The sequence below is a fragment of the Myotis daubentonii genome, chromosome 19, assembly GCF_963259705.1.
Source record: "Myotis daubentonii chromosome 19, mMyoDau2.1, whole genome shotgun sequence".
Taxonomy (NCBI): domain Eukaryota; kingdom Metazoa; phylum Chordata; class Mammalia; order Chiroptera; family Vespertilionidae; genus Myotis; species Myotis daubentonii.
Window position 1 is genome coordinate 26,192,404 of NC_081858.1, and position 12,209 is coordinate 26,204,612.

General features: G+C 56.0%; 1 protein-coding gene across 1 annotated transcript; it reads right to left on the bottom strand.

The window, feature by feature from the left end:
* Positions 1–1,264: 1,264 nt before the first annotated feature.
* On the bottom strand, positions 1,265–10,781 carry LOC132221770 (SEC14-like protein 3). The gene is made up of 12 exons (XM_059676139.1): positions 10,639–10,781; positions 8,928–9,003; positions 8,647–8,690; positions 8,467–8,526; positions 7,308–7,496; positions 6,264–6,359; positions 5,604–5,664; positions 4,652–4,735; positions 3,752–3,858; positions 3,236–3,375; positions 2,962–3,131; positions 1,265–1,890 (listed from the first exon to the last, which is right to left on the bottom strand). The coding sequence occupies exons 1-12, from the start codon at positions 10,690–10,692 to the stop codon at positions 1,769–1,771; spliced, it is 1,203 nt and encodes a 400-aa protein (XP_059532122.1). The 5' UTR covers positions 10,693–10,781; the 3' UTR covers positions 1,265–1,768.
* Between the last annotated feature and the right edge of the window lie 1,428 nt (positions 10,782–12,209).

A 12,209-nucleotide genomic window follows, 5' to 3' on the forward strand; every position in this document is an offset into this window, starting at 1 on the left:
CCTAGCAGGCCTCGCCCTCAGCTCTTCCCAAGGAGCCTCTGGTGGCACCAGCCATGCCCTTTGGTTCCCATCTGCCCACGTCTGGGTAACTTGCTCCCCCTGGCGGTAGCTGTGTCAGGAGCTGGGGCTCAAGCCAGCATGTCTGTGTCCCTGACTCGCAGCACAGCGTTCAGGTGGGCGTCAGGGGGCTGTGCTTCCCAGAGGCCGTGCCAGGAGGGGCAGGATGCTGGGCTTCGGGGCACAAGCCCTGCCTGGCCTTCTGCGAGTTTCCTTGGACGAGTGGCTTAAGCATTGTGTGTCTCCATTGCTCCAGCTGCCCGGTGGGCATAACACCTCCTCTACCCACAGACGTGGATTGGAGATGGTGACCTCCAGGCCACTTCTACTAGAGGGTCTAGATCAAACAAGCCACTCCTCCTCTCCTTCTTTGTACAAGAAGGATCTTAGAGAAGTGGTATTAGGGGGCAATTAAGAGCAATGTCTTTGGAGTAAAGAAAAAGCAAACAAAAAAAACCCACCTGTAGGGTTTTGGAACCGCTACAGAACAGCTGTGTGATGTTGGGTGAGTGACTTCACCTCTCTGAGCCTTCGTTCCCTTGTCCATCAGGTGGCCGCGATGAACAGCCCCGGGGGAGGCACGAGAGTGAAACAAGCTAAACTCATAAAGCACTTGGCAGTCTGTGTGGTACACAGAGAGCACTCGCTGAATGATAGCTCTGATATTATTATTATCATCATCATCATCATCATCATCATCATTATCGCCAGACAGCTGCCTGGGTCGGATATGACTTCCTTTGTTCCCAGGAGAGTCCCTTTGTTTAAAACACAAACTGTAAGTTCCAAGGGAAAGAAATGAGGGTGGGAGTGATGGACGGGGGGAGCTCTGCACCCTGAATCAGATAGAGTCTTCATGGGAGCATCGCCTACTGACCCCGAGGGGGCAGCCACTGCCAGGAATCTGGGGGCTGATTGCCTGAGTCTCCAGGACAGTCAGTCCAGCCCCCTCCAGGGCTCTGTTCCTGTCCGAGGTGCTGAAATCTGCCCGGGTAGGCAGGCGCCTTCCCCTCCTGCCCGTCCATGATCACCTGCTCCCTCTCTCCATTCAGCTTCACAAGGACACACTGTGAAGCTGTACTCCTTACATACATCTGCTCTACAGGGAGTAGAAGTAAAAACAAACAAACATTTAGATACATCTCCAACCCAAATTGCTCATAGTTCTTTTTTTTTAAATATATTTTTATTGATTTCAGAGAGGAAGGGAGAGGGAAAGATAAAAATATCAATGATGAGAGAGAATCATGGATTGGCTGCCTCCTGTTTGTCTCCCACTGGGGATCGAGTCTACAACCTAGCCCTGTGCCCTGACCCGGAATTGAACCGTGACCTCCTGGTTCATAGGTCGACGCTCAACCACTGAGCCACGCTGGCCAGGCTCATAGTTCTTAGGAAAGAAATTCAAGCAACTTAGGAGATGTGGGGGCAAAGGGTAGGAGATTGACTTTTCTACTTCTTGGGTTTCAGTGACCTCTACATCTTGCTGTGACCCTTGCTTCTTTCTCTCCTGCCACATCGGCCTCCTCCAAGTCTGTGTCTCTCATACCTTTCCTGATGTGACCACAGCAACTGAATCTTCCCCCAAAGCGGCTCCTTCTCTACTCATTACTGTCAGGCTCAGGAGAACTAATGATCAGTTTCTGGCGGGAGGATAGGAGATCTATAGGCAAAGCAGGGGGTGGGAGATCTCTGCGCAGTGACGCAGCGCCTAGATGGGGGTGAGCTCCTCGTCGTATTTCTGCATGCCCTTGTCTGGGAGCAGTACCTCCACCGTGAAGCTGATCTTCTTGGTGTGGACAAAGCTATAGGTGTTGTCGAAGCGCAGGACGTCTGGGGGGACAGAGGGACAGACAGGTGGTTGGCCCTGGCTTTACACTCCTGTGTCCCTGCCCCAGCCACGGGGGAGGACTGGCTGTGTTTCCCCTTCCTGTGTTTGCCGAGCCGAGTCAAGTTCCCACCACGACTGTTTCCTTCCCCATGGGAACGGCCACCCCTGAGCAGGGCCTGTAAACAGACACTGACCTCCTGCTGGCCTGTGTCCAGCCTGGCTTTAGTTGCACTAACTGGCAACCAGAACAATGGCCATGGCATCCCATTGTCTTCACACCTGGACGCTTGCATAATGGGGGTTGGCGGGGGGCCATCAGAGGCCTCCTGGCCCCTGGGGTTCTGGGCCAAGCCTGCACATGCCCTCTGCCTCCCCCACGGGCACCCCAAGAAGCAGGGCTTGTAATCTCTGCTTCACAGGTGAGTGCAAACCAAGGGTCCAGACAGGAAAGACTTTCGCCCAAGGGTACACGGCGAGCACGAGGCTGAGGTGGCATCCTGGCCCCGCACGTGGCTGTGTGGCTCTGGACAAGCTGACTGACTTCTCTGAGCCCAGCTTCCTCCTGGGGAGAGTTGCACCTGTCCCATCATCCCTTGCCTGTGTCCCGGGAACCAAGGTTTCTCAACCCCTGTAGGGTCCGTGGGTCCCTGGCTCTTGGTGCAAACAGGTGTGGACCAAATGGGCAGCTTTAAACCCTGGCCAGTTTGGCTCAGTGGATAGAGCGTCGGCCTGCGGACCGAAGGGTCCTGGTTCGATTCCGGTCAAGGAAGGGCGCGTACCTTGGTTGCAGGCTCCTCCCAGGCCCGGGCCCTGGTAGGAGCCGGGCAGGAGGCAACCAATCAACCAATCAACCAATGCATGTGTTTCTCTCACATCCCTGTTTCTCTCTAAAAGATCAATGGAAAAATATCCTGGGGTGAGGATGAGCCAAATGAGCAGTTTTGTGAATGAATGGTGCTAACCTCAGCTGTGTGCCTGGGGCAGGGGGCCAGCGCCCTTCCGTTTCCTTCTCTACACCCTGGGACAGGTGACGGCAGCTTCCAGGATCTGGGTCCCGGCTGGGGCGCACTTACAGACGCCAGCTTCCGAGCAGGTGAGGCTCCCGTCCTCCGGCACCATGTGGGCGTTGTAGCGCTGGGTGGGCAGCACCTCGGTCATCTCCCCCGCCTTCTGCCGCTCCCCCATCTTGGTCTTCAGGAAAATCCCGAAGCCGATGTCCGCCCCATCCGAATAGAACTGCCACCTGGGCATGGGTGGGGGACGAGGGACAAGTTACCTACCGCTCAGTCTGAGGGGTCCCCCAGGAGCTAGTCCCCAGCCAGGGGTGGGTCAGTGGCCTGTCCCTACCTGAGGACACAGCCCGGGAACAGGATCTCATACTCCACCTGGTGCGAGGAGCCGCGGCTGATCTGCACGGAGTGCTCGTATTGAGTCTTTACCTGGTCCCTCACGTACATGGACTTGGGGACCTCCCCACCGTAGTTGATCTGCGGACATAGGATGGGATGGGCTGGCTCCCAGCTTCCAGCCCTTGCATTGTTCATGCTGGTACATCTGCCTGAGATGCTTTCACCATTTCCTGGAAGTTTTCTGCTCATCCTGTCCTCTCCCACCCCACCCCCACCCCCGCGCCCCAACCCTGACCCTCCAGGCCGGGAACTTCCTTCTCTAGCTCATCCCTCTGGGCCAAAATGTCCTCATTCCTTGTTCGCCTGCACAGCTGCTGAAAGGCAGGGCTGGGCCTGTGTGGTTCCACACTTGCTCACAGGGGTCTCTCCATAAACATTTGTGGAATGAATGAGTGGGTGAGAAAGCAACTCAGCTCTACTCCCCTCCCCTCCCTGTCTTAGGGGGTCTCTGTACCTTAGTTAAACATTTGGGGTTCCCATCTGGGTCAGTCATGGTCCCCCCATACTGGACAGGCAGTTCCTCAGGACTGATGGATTTCAGCAAACCTTCTTTCCAGTTGTCTGGGGTCAGAGGCATTGAAGGACAGTTATTGGGCATGAAGGGAACCTGCCCCCCTCCCCCACCCCCACTCCCACCAGGAGGACCTGAGCTTAGGGAGAAACCATACAGAAGCTCAGCTGCCAGGGCCACTCCCCAGCCTCCCAGGCCTCAGGCTGCAGGAAGAGTCTTCCAGCATCGCGTTGCTATGGAAACATGTTTCCCCTTGGCTGATGGGTTTGCACATTTTTGAGAGTGTCCAGTCGTTGAATAAGAGTTCTTTAATTCTCTCACAGAAATGTATCTTCTAGAAATGTACCTTGTTTTTAACTATTCACGCCTCTTTATAATCAACTTTTTAAAAAGCTTAACAACCTTTCCCATGACAGCAAATCATTTTTCATGGCTGCCCAATAAGGCATTTTTCACGCATGCATTATTTACTTATCCAGTCCCTTCTGGTTGAGCCTCCCTTCTCTGAATTACGTCTCCTTTTCCTGCTCTTTTTCCTCATCTTCCTAAGCCAAAATTGCCTTTAGAAGTACTGAGATGATGAGAGTTCAAAGGACACTGAGGCCCATAGCCCAGAGGTTGACTAGCAAGCAACTGAAACCAATAAGGAGGAAGGCGTGAAAGCCTTAGTCACCAATAACAGGGAATGAGGCAGAGGTCACTGGGTAGACGCCACAGTGTAAGGCCCGCCTCAGCCTTGAGAAGGAGGAGTCTCTGCCTCGAGGTGATGTATGGGTCTCTGGGTGTAGTGATGGACCCAAAGCTCATGCACAAAGCTCAGGGGATGCAACTAGAACTACTTACTTCCCAACACTATAATTTTCCTGCGAGTGTCTTCACTTAGGAAGGGCTTCATGAGGTTGTAGCCCACAGGGAACAGTTTGGTGGCTGGAGAGATACAAGCAAAGATAATGGGGAGAAAAGAGTTCCATCGACCCACCCTCTCCATAACCGTCATAGCCAACAATACTGCGGAATCGTGAATTACCTCGGCAAACTTCAATGCCCTGCACCTGACAAACCATCCAGCCAACTGGTCAACCAACCAACAAGCAACAACTAACCAACCATTCAATCAGTCATCCAGTCTATTAACCAACCGATCAACCAACCAGCCAACAAAGTTCCAATAAATTCACTGTCTAACCAGCCCACCAACCAATCAGCCAACCTATCTAATCGTCGAACAACCAATTAACACACCAGCTAATCAGTAAACCAACAAGCCAATTAAACAACCAGTTAACTGGCTAGCCAGCTAGACAACCAATGAACCAACCAACCAACTAACCAATCAACAACCAATCAACTAGCCAACCATCAAACATCCATCCATCCTTCCCTTCACCCACTCAAATGACAACCACCCCAATACCCAGGGATCACCCACCTGGCCCCAGACTTCAAGGAGTGGAAAACCCAGCAAGGAAATCAGGATGAATACACACAGGACAACTGGTGGCCCCAGAAGGCAGCAAACAAGAAAGGCCAGAGGCAGTTTAGGAAGGGAGAGATCAATGAGGCAGGAGAGCTGTGGGGACGGGGTCCTGAAAGAGCTGGGGCTGGAGCTGCCTCCTTGTGCAGTGAGGCCAACCACAGAAGCTTCCATGTAGGGAGCACTTGCTCTGTGCTAGGCACTCTAAGTGATTTGCACGCAGCCAAGCAACCCACCTGTCTCCCTGAAACCCAGGGAAGAAGGCGCCATTCTCATCCCCAGGGTACAGGTGAGGAAAAAGAAAAGTCACTTGCCACACACCTTTCAAAATGAACAGGGACTTCAGCGTCTCCGGATAATTCTCTTCAAGGAGGGCAAAGAACTGTGGGACCAAGAAAGACCCCCTCAGAGCCCGCACCTCATCTTCCCCACCCCCATCGCCTTTGCAATCCAGAGAGCTGGGAGCGTTCCCCTCCTTTCCATCCCCTCACCTGGCCCCTGGAGGGGAACTTCTCACCTCAGACTATGGCAACCATATCATAATAATCATTTGAAGTAAGATTACAGTAGTGATAGTATCATCATAATAATGACTACTATTTATTACTAGTAAATGTTCAGTATTTGCAAGCGCACTGTATACACTTTACACATTAACTCGCCGGGGTATCCGTGTGTCCCTCCAAAATGCGGACTATCATTATCCCCAATAACTTGCTCAGTGCAGAGCTGGGGGTGACAGGGCTAGGAAGGCCGTGGAGGAAACTGGCCCCTCTGGTCTCAATACAGTGTTGTCCCCGAGGCCTGTCCTGTGGGGCCTTCTAGGGGGCATGTCTCTGGGTCCTGAGTCGCATGCTGGGGCCCCGGGAGGCTGCCACCTTTTACCAGATCTTGGCTGTGAGTAAACACCAGGTCACAGCAAGCCGAGCTGGTCATTAAACCATGCGGGGGGGGGGGGGTGCCATGGGGCTTTCTCCTCACCTCCTGGTACACATCCACCAGAGGTTTCCAGAAGTGCTTCAGCCCCAGGCCCTCGCAGTCAAATATCATCACAATGGTATCAATCCTCTTCCCCAGCTGCAAGGATGAGAGCAAGGACCGGTTCCCAGGCTCAGGGTGCAGGCTCAGGACTTGGGGCACGGTGACGCTAGCATATGACACCTCAGGGTTTCTCCCAGCCCCCTACTCTGTCCTCAGATGAATGAATGGACAAGACAGTGCATACCTTTATCTATCCATCCATCCATCCATCCACCCACTCATCCATCCATCCATCCATTAACTGATCTATCCATCCATCCACCCATCCATCATCCATCCATCCATCCATCCATCCACCCATCCATTCATACTGCCATTCATTCATTCATTCCTCCATTTGTCCGGATGACGTTTACTGAGCACCTATTGTGTGCCAGATGCTGAGAGCATAACACAAAATGCTCAATAACCCACACTTTTGTCTTCAAAGAGTTCACAGTCTCGTTGGGGAGATGGACAAGCCACCAGGTCATCATGGTCCTGAGATGCGTGCTGGGGTGGGACAGCGTGGGAGCTGTGGGAACACGCGTTAGCCCAGACGAGGGCCTCAGAGAAGGCGACATCTAAGGTTGAGACCTGAAGCTTAGATAGGAGAGAGCCAGGGGAAGCGTGGCAGGCAGGTGTGTGTGCTGGGGGCAGTCTGATCCCGATACACGGAACAGCAGGGGCCACGAGTCAGCAGGAGTAACAGTAACCGGCATGGTTGAGAAAGACGTTAGGCCCTGTGTGCGAGGCCGGATACTTGCATTATCTCACCGAATCTTTGCAACCGCTATCTATGACGAACCGTTTTCTAGGTGAGGAAACCGACCCAAGAGGTGAAGTGACTATTCGAGGCTGCACAGCTGGGAGGTAGCAGAGCTGGGGTTTGGCCCCAGAGCCCTCTGACCATAATAGTAGAACAGGTAGGTGCTACTCCTGGGACCATGTGCCCTGGCAGCCTCACCCACCCCAGCTGCCCGCCCCGCTCAGCCCAGGCCTCACCCGCTTCGTCTGCAGTTCACACTGTTGCAGGATGCGCTCACGGTCCCTCATCTTGGCCTTGAGCAGGTCCTGTTTGGTGACCGAGAAGAGCAGGCCTTTGGGGTCCAGAGGCCCAGCGATGTCGTACCACACGGGGCAGCCGTCACGGTCATAGCCACACAGGCCCCCGGGCATGTATTTCTGGACCGCCTGGGGTCACACGGAGAGAGACACGAAACTTAGCATGATACACCTCCCCGGGGACCCCCAGGCTAGGTGGCCCTGCGTGCCCCAAGCCTATACACACTTTTGCCCAGGTGAGAAAACCGAGGGCCTGCAGGGGAGGGCCTCGCTCAGCAGGTGCACAGCAAAGCCAGGGCCTGGCCCGAGGCCTCTGGGCTCCTTAGTTCTGCCCCTGACATCTCCCACGTCCCTTTTCATGGAGGGACGCGTCATGGGAAACATGGATCCTGAAGGTCAACCGACCTGCTTCAAATACAGACACCGCTGCTGCCCTGCTGTGCATCCCTGAGCAATGGGTTCCCCCCAGCGCCCCCCTCTGAGCACCATTCCACCTCCTCTGCTGCCAAATGGTTTGGATAGTTCCTCCCTCGTGGGATTGTTGGGGACAGTCCCCAAGATCATGCCGGCAAAGCGCAGCGGCTGGTCTAGAGCTCTTACTCCATCCAGGAAGCTATGGCCATTGCTTTACTAGGATGTCAGCGGCGGGGCTGTCCTCCCGATGCCTTGGGCAGCTCACTGTCCTTCCCACCCCAACAAGAGGCTCTGAGCGAGGCCCCAGGGGTGAGGGCGCAGGGGCACAGGCTCACTGTGGTGGTCCAGGGACTCACAGGCCTGAGCTCAAATCCCAGCCCCACCTCAGGGTGGTGGGCCTTTGGGTAAGCTGCTTAATCTTGGCTGGGCCTCAGTGTGCTCGTCTGTAAAATGGGACAATAGGACCCACCCCCATAGGGTTGTGATGATCCAATGAACTCACGCAGGTAAAGTCTTGACCCCCAGGCCTGGACCTCATAAGCCCCCAGGAGAGGTACCTGCAGGCCCAGGAGGTTCCACAGGCTCCTCGGGCTCCCCGCCCTTCACTCACGTCCCCAGTGAGCCCCAAGGCGGCTTCCCGGTATGTTTGGGAAAGACCTGGGTGTGAGGGGAGGTGCGGGCTCACCTCTGGAGGCTGCCAGTCGAGGATGTGGTCAATGTCCATGGCCTTCCGGAACTCCATGTGCTGAAAGGGAGAGCAGTGGTCAGGCCCCCAGCACCCCGGGAGGGGCAGCAGGGGACGGAAGCGTGCGTGGCCTCCCACGAAGCCCCTCCCCAAATGTCCAGCGGAGGCCGTGGGTCCCACCTTGCGGAGCATGGCCTCTGCTTTCTCCAGGTTGAAGTTCCGAGCTGTGGGGAGATGGAGGAAGGAGTGAGTGGGGAGGGGCCTTGTCCTGGTCCTGGCCAGGGGGAGCTGCGGAGGGCCCTGGGTGGGCCTTCTTTCCTGCCCCCTGCCCTCTCCTGAACCTGGACGGGTGGAGCAGGGGGTGTGCTTGGAGCCTGAGGGCCGTGCACCGTCCTGGAGCCTCTGGGACCAGCACCCTCTTGCCGCCCCCTTACCTCGCGCTTTCCCGCCTCTGCCCTCACCTCGGAGCCAGCGCAGAAGGAAATGGTCATCAGGGTTGGGCAGGGCAGGCAACACGTCCTGGACGTTCTCTCGGAACTGGGAAGGGAGAAGCGGGTGAAGGTGGTTTTCATGCTGAGCCTGGGCCCCCCCAGACTCAGCAATTGTTTTCCTCAACCCGTCTCTTCCGCGTGCTTCCGGCCCACGATGATGGAAGGGTGGGCGGGCAGAGGAATGAAAGGGACATAGATCACTGGATGGGTGGTTGGATGGATGGGTAGGTGAACGGAAGGAAGGCTTTATGGGTGGGTAAATGGGTAGAAAGAAGGATGGATGGATGGATGGATGGATGGATGGATGGATGGAGAGTGGGTGGGTGATGGGAAAAAAGGAAGGAGAAATCAGTGAATGAGTGGGTGGAGAAAAGGAGAGGTGGGTGGGTGAGTAGAAGGAAGGAGAGTTTGGTGGGTGAATGGATGGAAGGAGGGATGGACAAATGGGTGGTGGGGTGGGACGGTGGGTGGAAGAAAGGATAAATGGGTGGGTAAGTGGACTGGAGTATGGATATACAGTAGTCGCCCCTTATCCACGGGGAATACGTTCTAAGACCCTCAGTGGATACCGAAGCCACAGGGAGTACTAAGCGCTATATATGCTATGTTTTTTCCTATTCATACATACTTATGATAAAGTGTAATTTATAAATTAGGCACAGTAAGAGACTACCAACAATAACCAATACGGAAACAGAACAATTATAACAATACTAGAGGCCCGGTGCACGAATTCGTGCACAGGTGGGATCACTAGGCCTGGCCGGTGATGGGGGCTGATCAGGGCCGTCTCACGGGGGGGGGGGGGGGGGGACCATGGGAGGTTGGCTGTGGGAGCACACTGACCACCAGGAGTTGACAGTGGGTAACTGAAAACGTGGAAAGCGATGTGGTGGATAAGGACAGACTCCTGTACTCTCCATTCCTTCTGTGTGACAGCCCACCCAGGCACCTGCCTTTTGGTTGCTGTTTGTTTGTGAATCCTCACCAGAGGATATATTTCCATTGATTATTTTTTTTTTTAGAGAGAGTGGAAGGGAGAGGCAGAGAGAGAGAGAAACATCGATGTGAGAGAGATACGTTGATTGTTTGCCTCCCACGCGAGGATTGAGCCTGCAACTGAGGTATGTGCCCTTGACCGGAATCGAACCTGGGACCCTTCAGTCCAAAGGCCAATGCTCTGTCCACGGAGCCAAACCGGCTGGAGCTCTCCTGCCTTTCTAAAAAGTCCTGTCTTCTACCAAACCATGGTTAAGGATCATGTACCCTCCGTCCCCCTGCTCTGTCTTCCTGGCTCTCACACACCGGTCACCTCTCAGGGTCCTGGGAGGGGTGGGAACCGTAGGAGGGCACCGCCAGCACCCTTCAGCTCCCACCTGAGGGGCCTGGGAGGGTGGGGAAGGGGGCGGCTTTCAGAGAAAGCTCTGGGTCTGGCTCCTGAACGAGAAGAGGTCAGGCTTGAGCTGGTCCCCCCCACTACTGACCGGACGTAGTGCTGGTCCCTCAACCCCTTCCCCGGAAAGGGCTGATGTCACTGTGAGACCTGACCCTGGGAGAGGTGACGGCAGAGAGACAATGTCAAGGACATGCTGAGCCAACAGAGTAAGGCAGGGCGGCAGCCACCGCCCCTCCTCTGCCCCCCAGCCCTCCTCCCTGGGGCTGCAGGGCGAGGGACTCTCACCTTGGCCAGGGTCTCTGCCTGCTTGGGGCTCAGGTCTCCGACTCGGCCGCTCATGGTGCTGGGCGAGCTGGAGGAGAAGGGACCACTGTAGGCAGCGGCCAAGCCTGGTCTGGAGCCCTGAGCCAGCCGGCCTTTTGCCCCTTTGCTGGGTGTGGCTCCAGGCACCTCCTCCCCGGACAACTGTCGAGTGGCACCTTACATAACTGGGATTAAGTGAGGTCCCGTGTTTGGCTCTGGGCCAGGTCTGAGGGGCAGGCAGGCACGGAGGCTGGGAGGGAACAAGGCTGGCCTCCCGGAGTGTGGGAACCGAGGCTGGGCCCTACAGGCCATGCTCAATCTGCTGAGCCCCACCGGCCGGGCTAGAGGCCTCCCTTTTACGATGACATCTTAGGGTCACTGCCTCTTTTATAGAATAGGGGGTTGGGCGGGGGGGGGGGGGTCAACGCTTGCCCTGCCCTCCTTACGTGGTTGGAGGGAAGATCTAACGAGCCATGTAGACTGTCCGGGGCTGTACCCATCTAAGGGATCACTCTCCTTCAACCGTCAGAAGCAGAGGCCACATTGTTAATGACTGCCCGTCGGGAATGCATCAGCTTGAGCCCTGGCTGGTGTGGCTCAGCGGATAGAGCATCGGCCTGTGGACTGAAGGATCCCAGGTTCGCTTCCGGGTCAGGGCACATGCCCGGGTTTTGGGCTCCATCCCCAGTGGGGGACCCATCAGTGATTCTCTCTTATCATTGATGTTTCTATCTCTCCCTCTCCCTTCCTCTCTGAGATCAATAAAAATATATATTAAAAAAAAATAATGCATCAGCCTGAGACCACAGCACGCCCCTGAGGCCACATCTTCCAGGCCTTGAGGCTGCCACATGGGCTGAAACCACCCCTGGGCTGGCCTCGGCCCCAGTAGCTGGGCTCGCCCAGGTCCCCTAGCCCTCGGGCATCCTGCCCCCCCCCCCCCCGGGCTCTCTCGGGCCCTTTAGGCTGGCGGATGTGGGTAGTGCTGGACACCTCCCTTGCTCTGGGCCCTGATAGAGGTGGTCGAGAGGAGGAGGGGCCTGCGGTGGCATCTGCATCTGTGTGGGGTGCCAGCCAACACACTCAGGGGCAGTTAGCTAACCCTCCACACCCTGTCCCTCCCCACTTCACATTCCAGCCTCTTTCTGCACGGCCTCGGCGGCCCCCCACACCCACTTCCTGCCGATGGCGGAGGCAGAGATTGGGTTCCCGCTGCCCTCTCCCGGCCTAATCCTGCCCGTTTCTCACCCGTCTCCTTTCTCGCCCTAATCCCTCTCATGGGAGGTGCCCCAGCTACTTCTGGGCACCTCAGAGGCTGGGCAGGGAGAGCCAGGGGGAGGGTTTGGGGGTCCTCTCAGCAGCTGTGGCCTTTCAGAGACACCCCTACAAAGTGCTTTTCCTGGTTCATAGGTTGATGCTCAACCACTGAGCCAAGCTGGGGGGCGGGCGGGGGGTGGGGGGCGGCGGGGGGAGCTCAGAAAGCTGTCTCCCTCTCTCGGACCTTCCACTTCTTCGATTCTCTGACTCTGGACCCATAGCCACGCCCTGCCTTC

Coding starts and splice junctions, on each gene's coding strand:
- LOC132221770 (XM_059676139.1), bottom strand. CDS start 10,692: ATGAGCGGCCGAGTCGGAGACCTGAGCCCCAAGCAGGCAGAGACCCTG. Junction 3,376..3,751: donor ACCCCAAATGTTTAACTAAG/GTACAGAGACCC, acceptor CTATGTCCGCAG/ATCAACTACGGTGGGGAGGT. Junction 1,891..2,961: donor CTGCTCGGAAGCTGGCGTCT/GTAAGTGCGCCC, acceptor CTGTCCCCCCAG/ACGTCCTGCGCTTCGACAAC.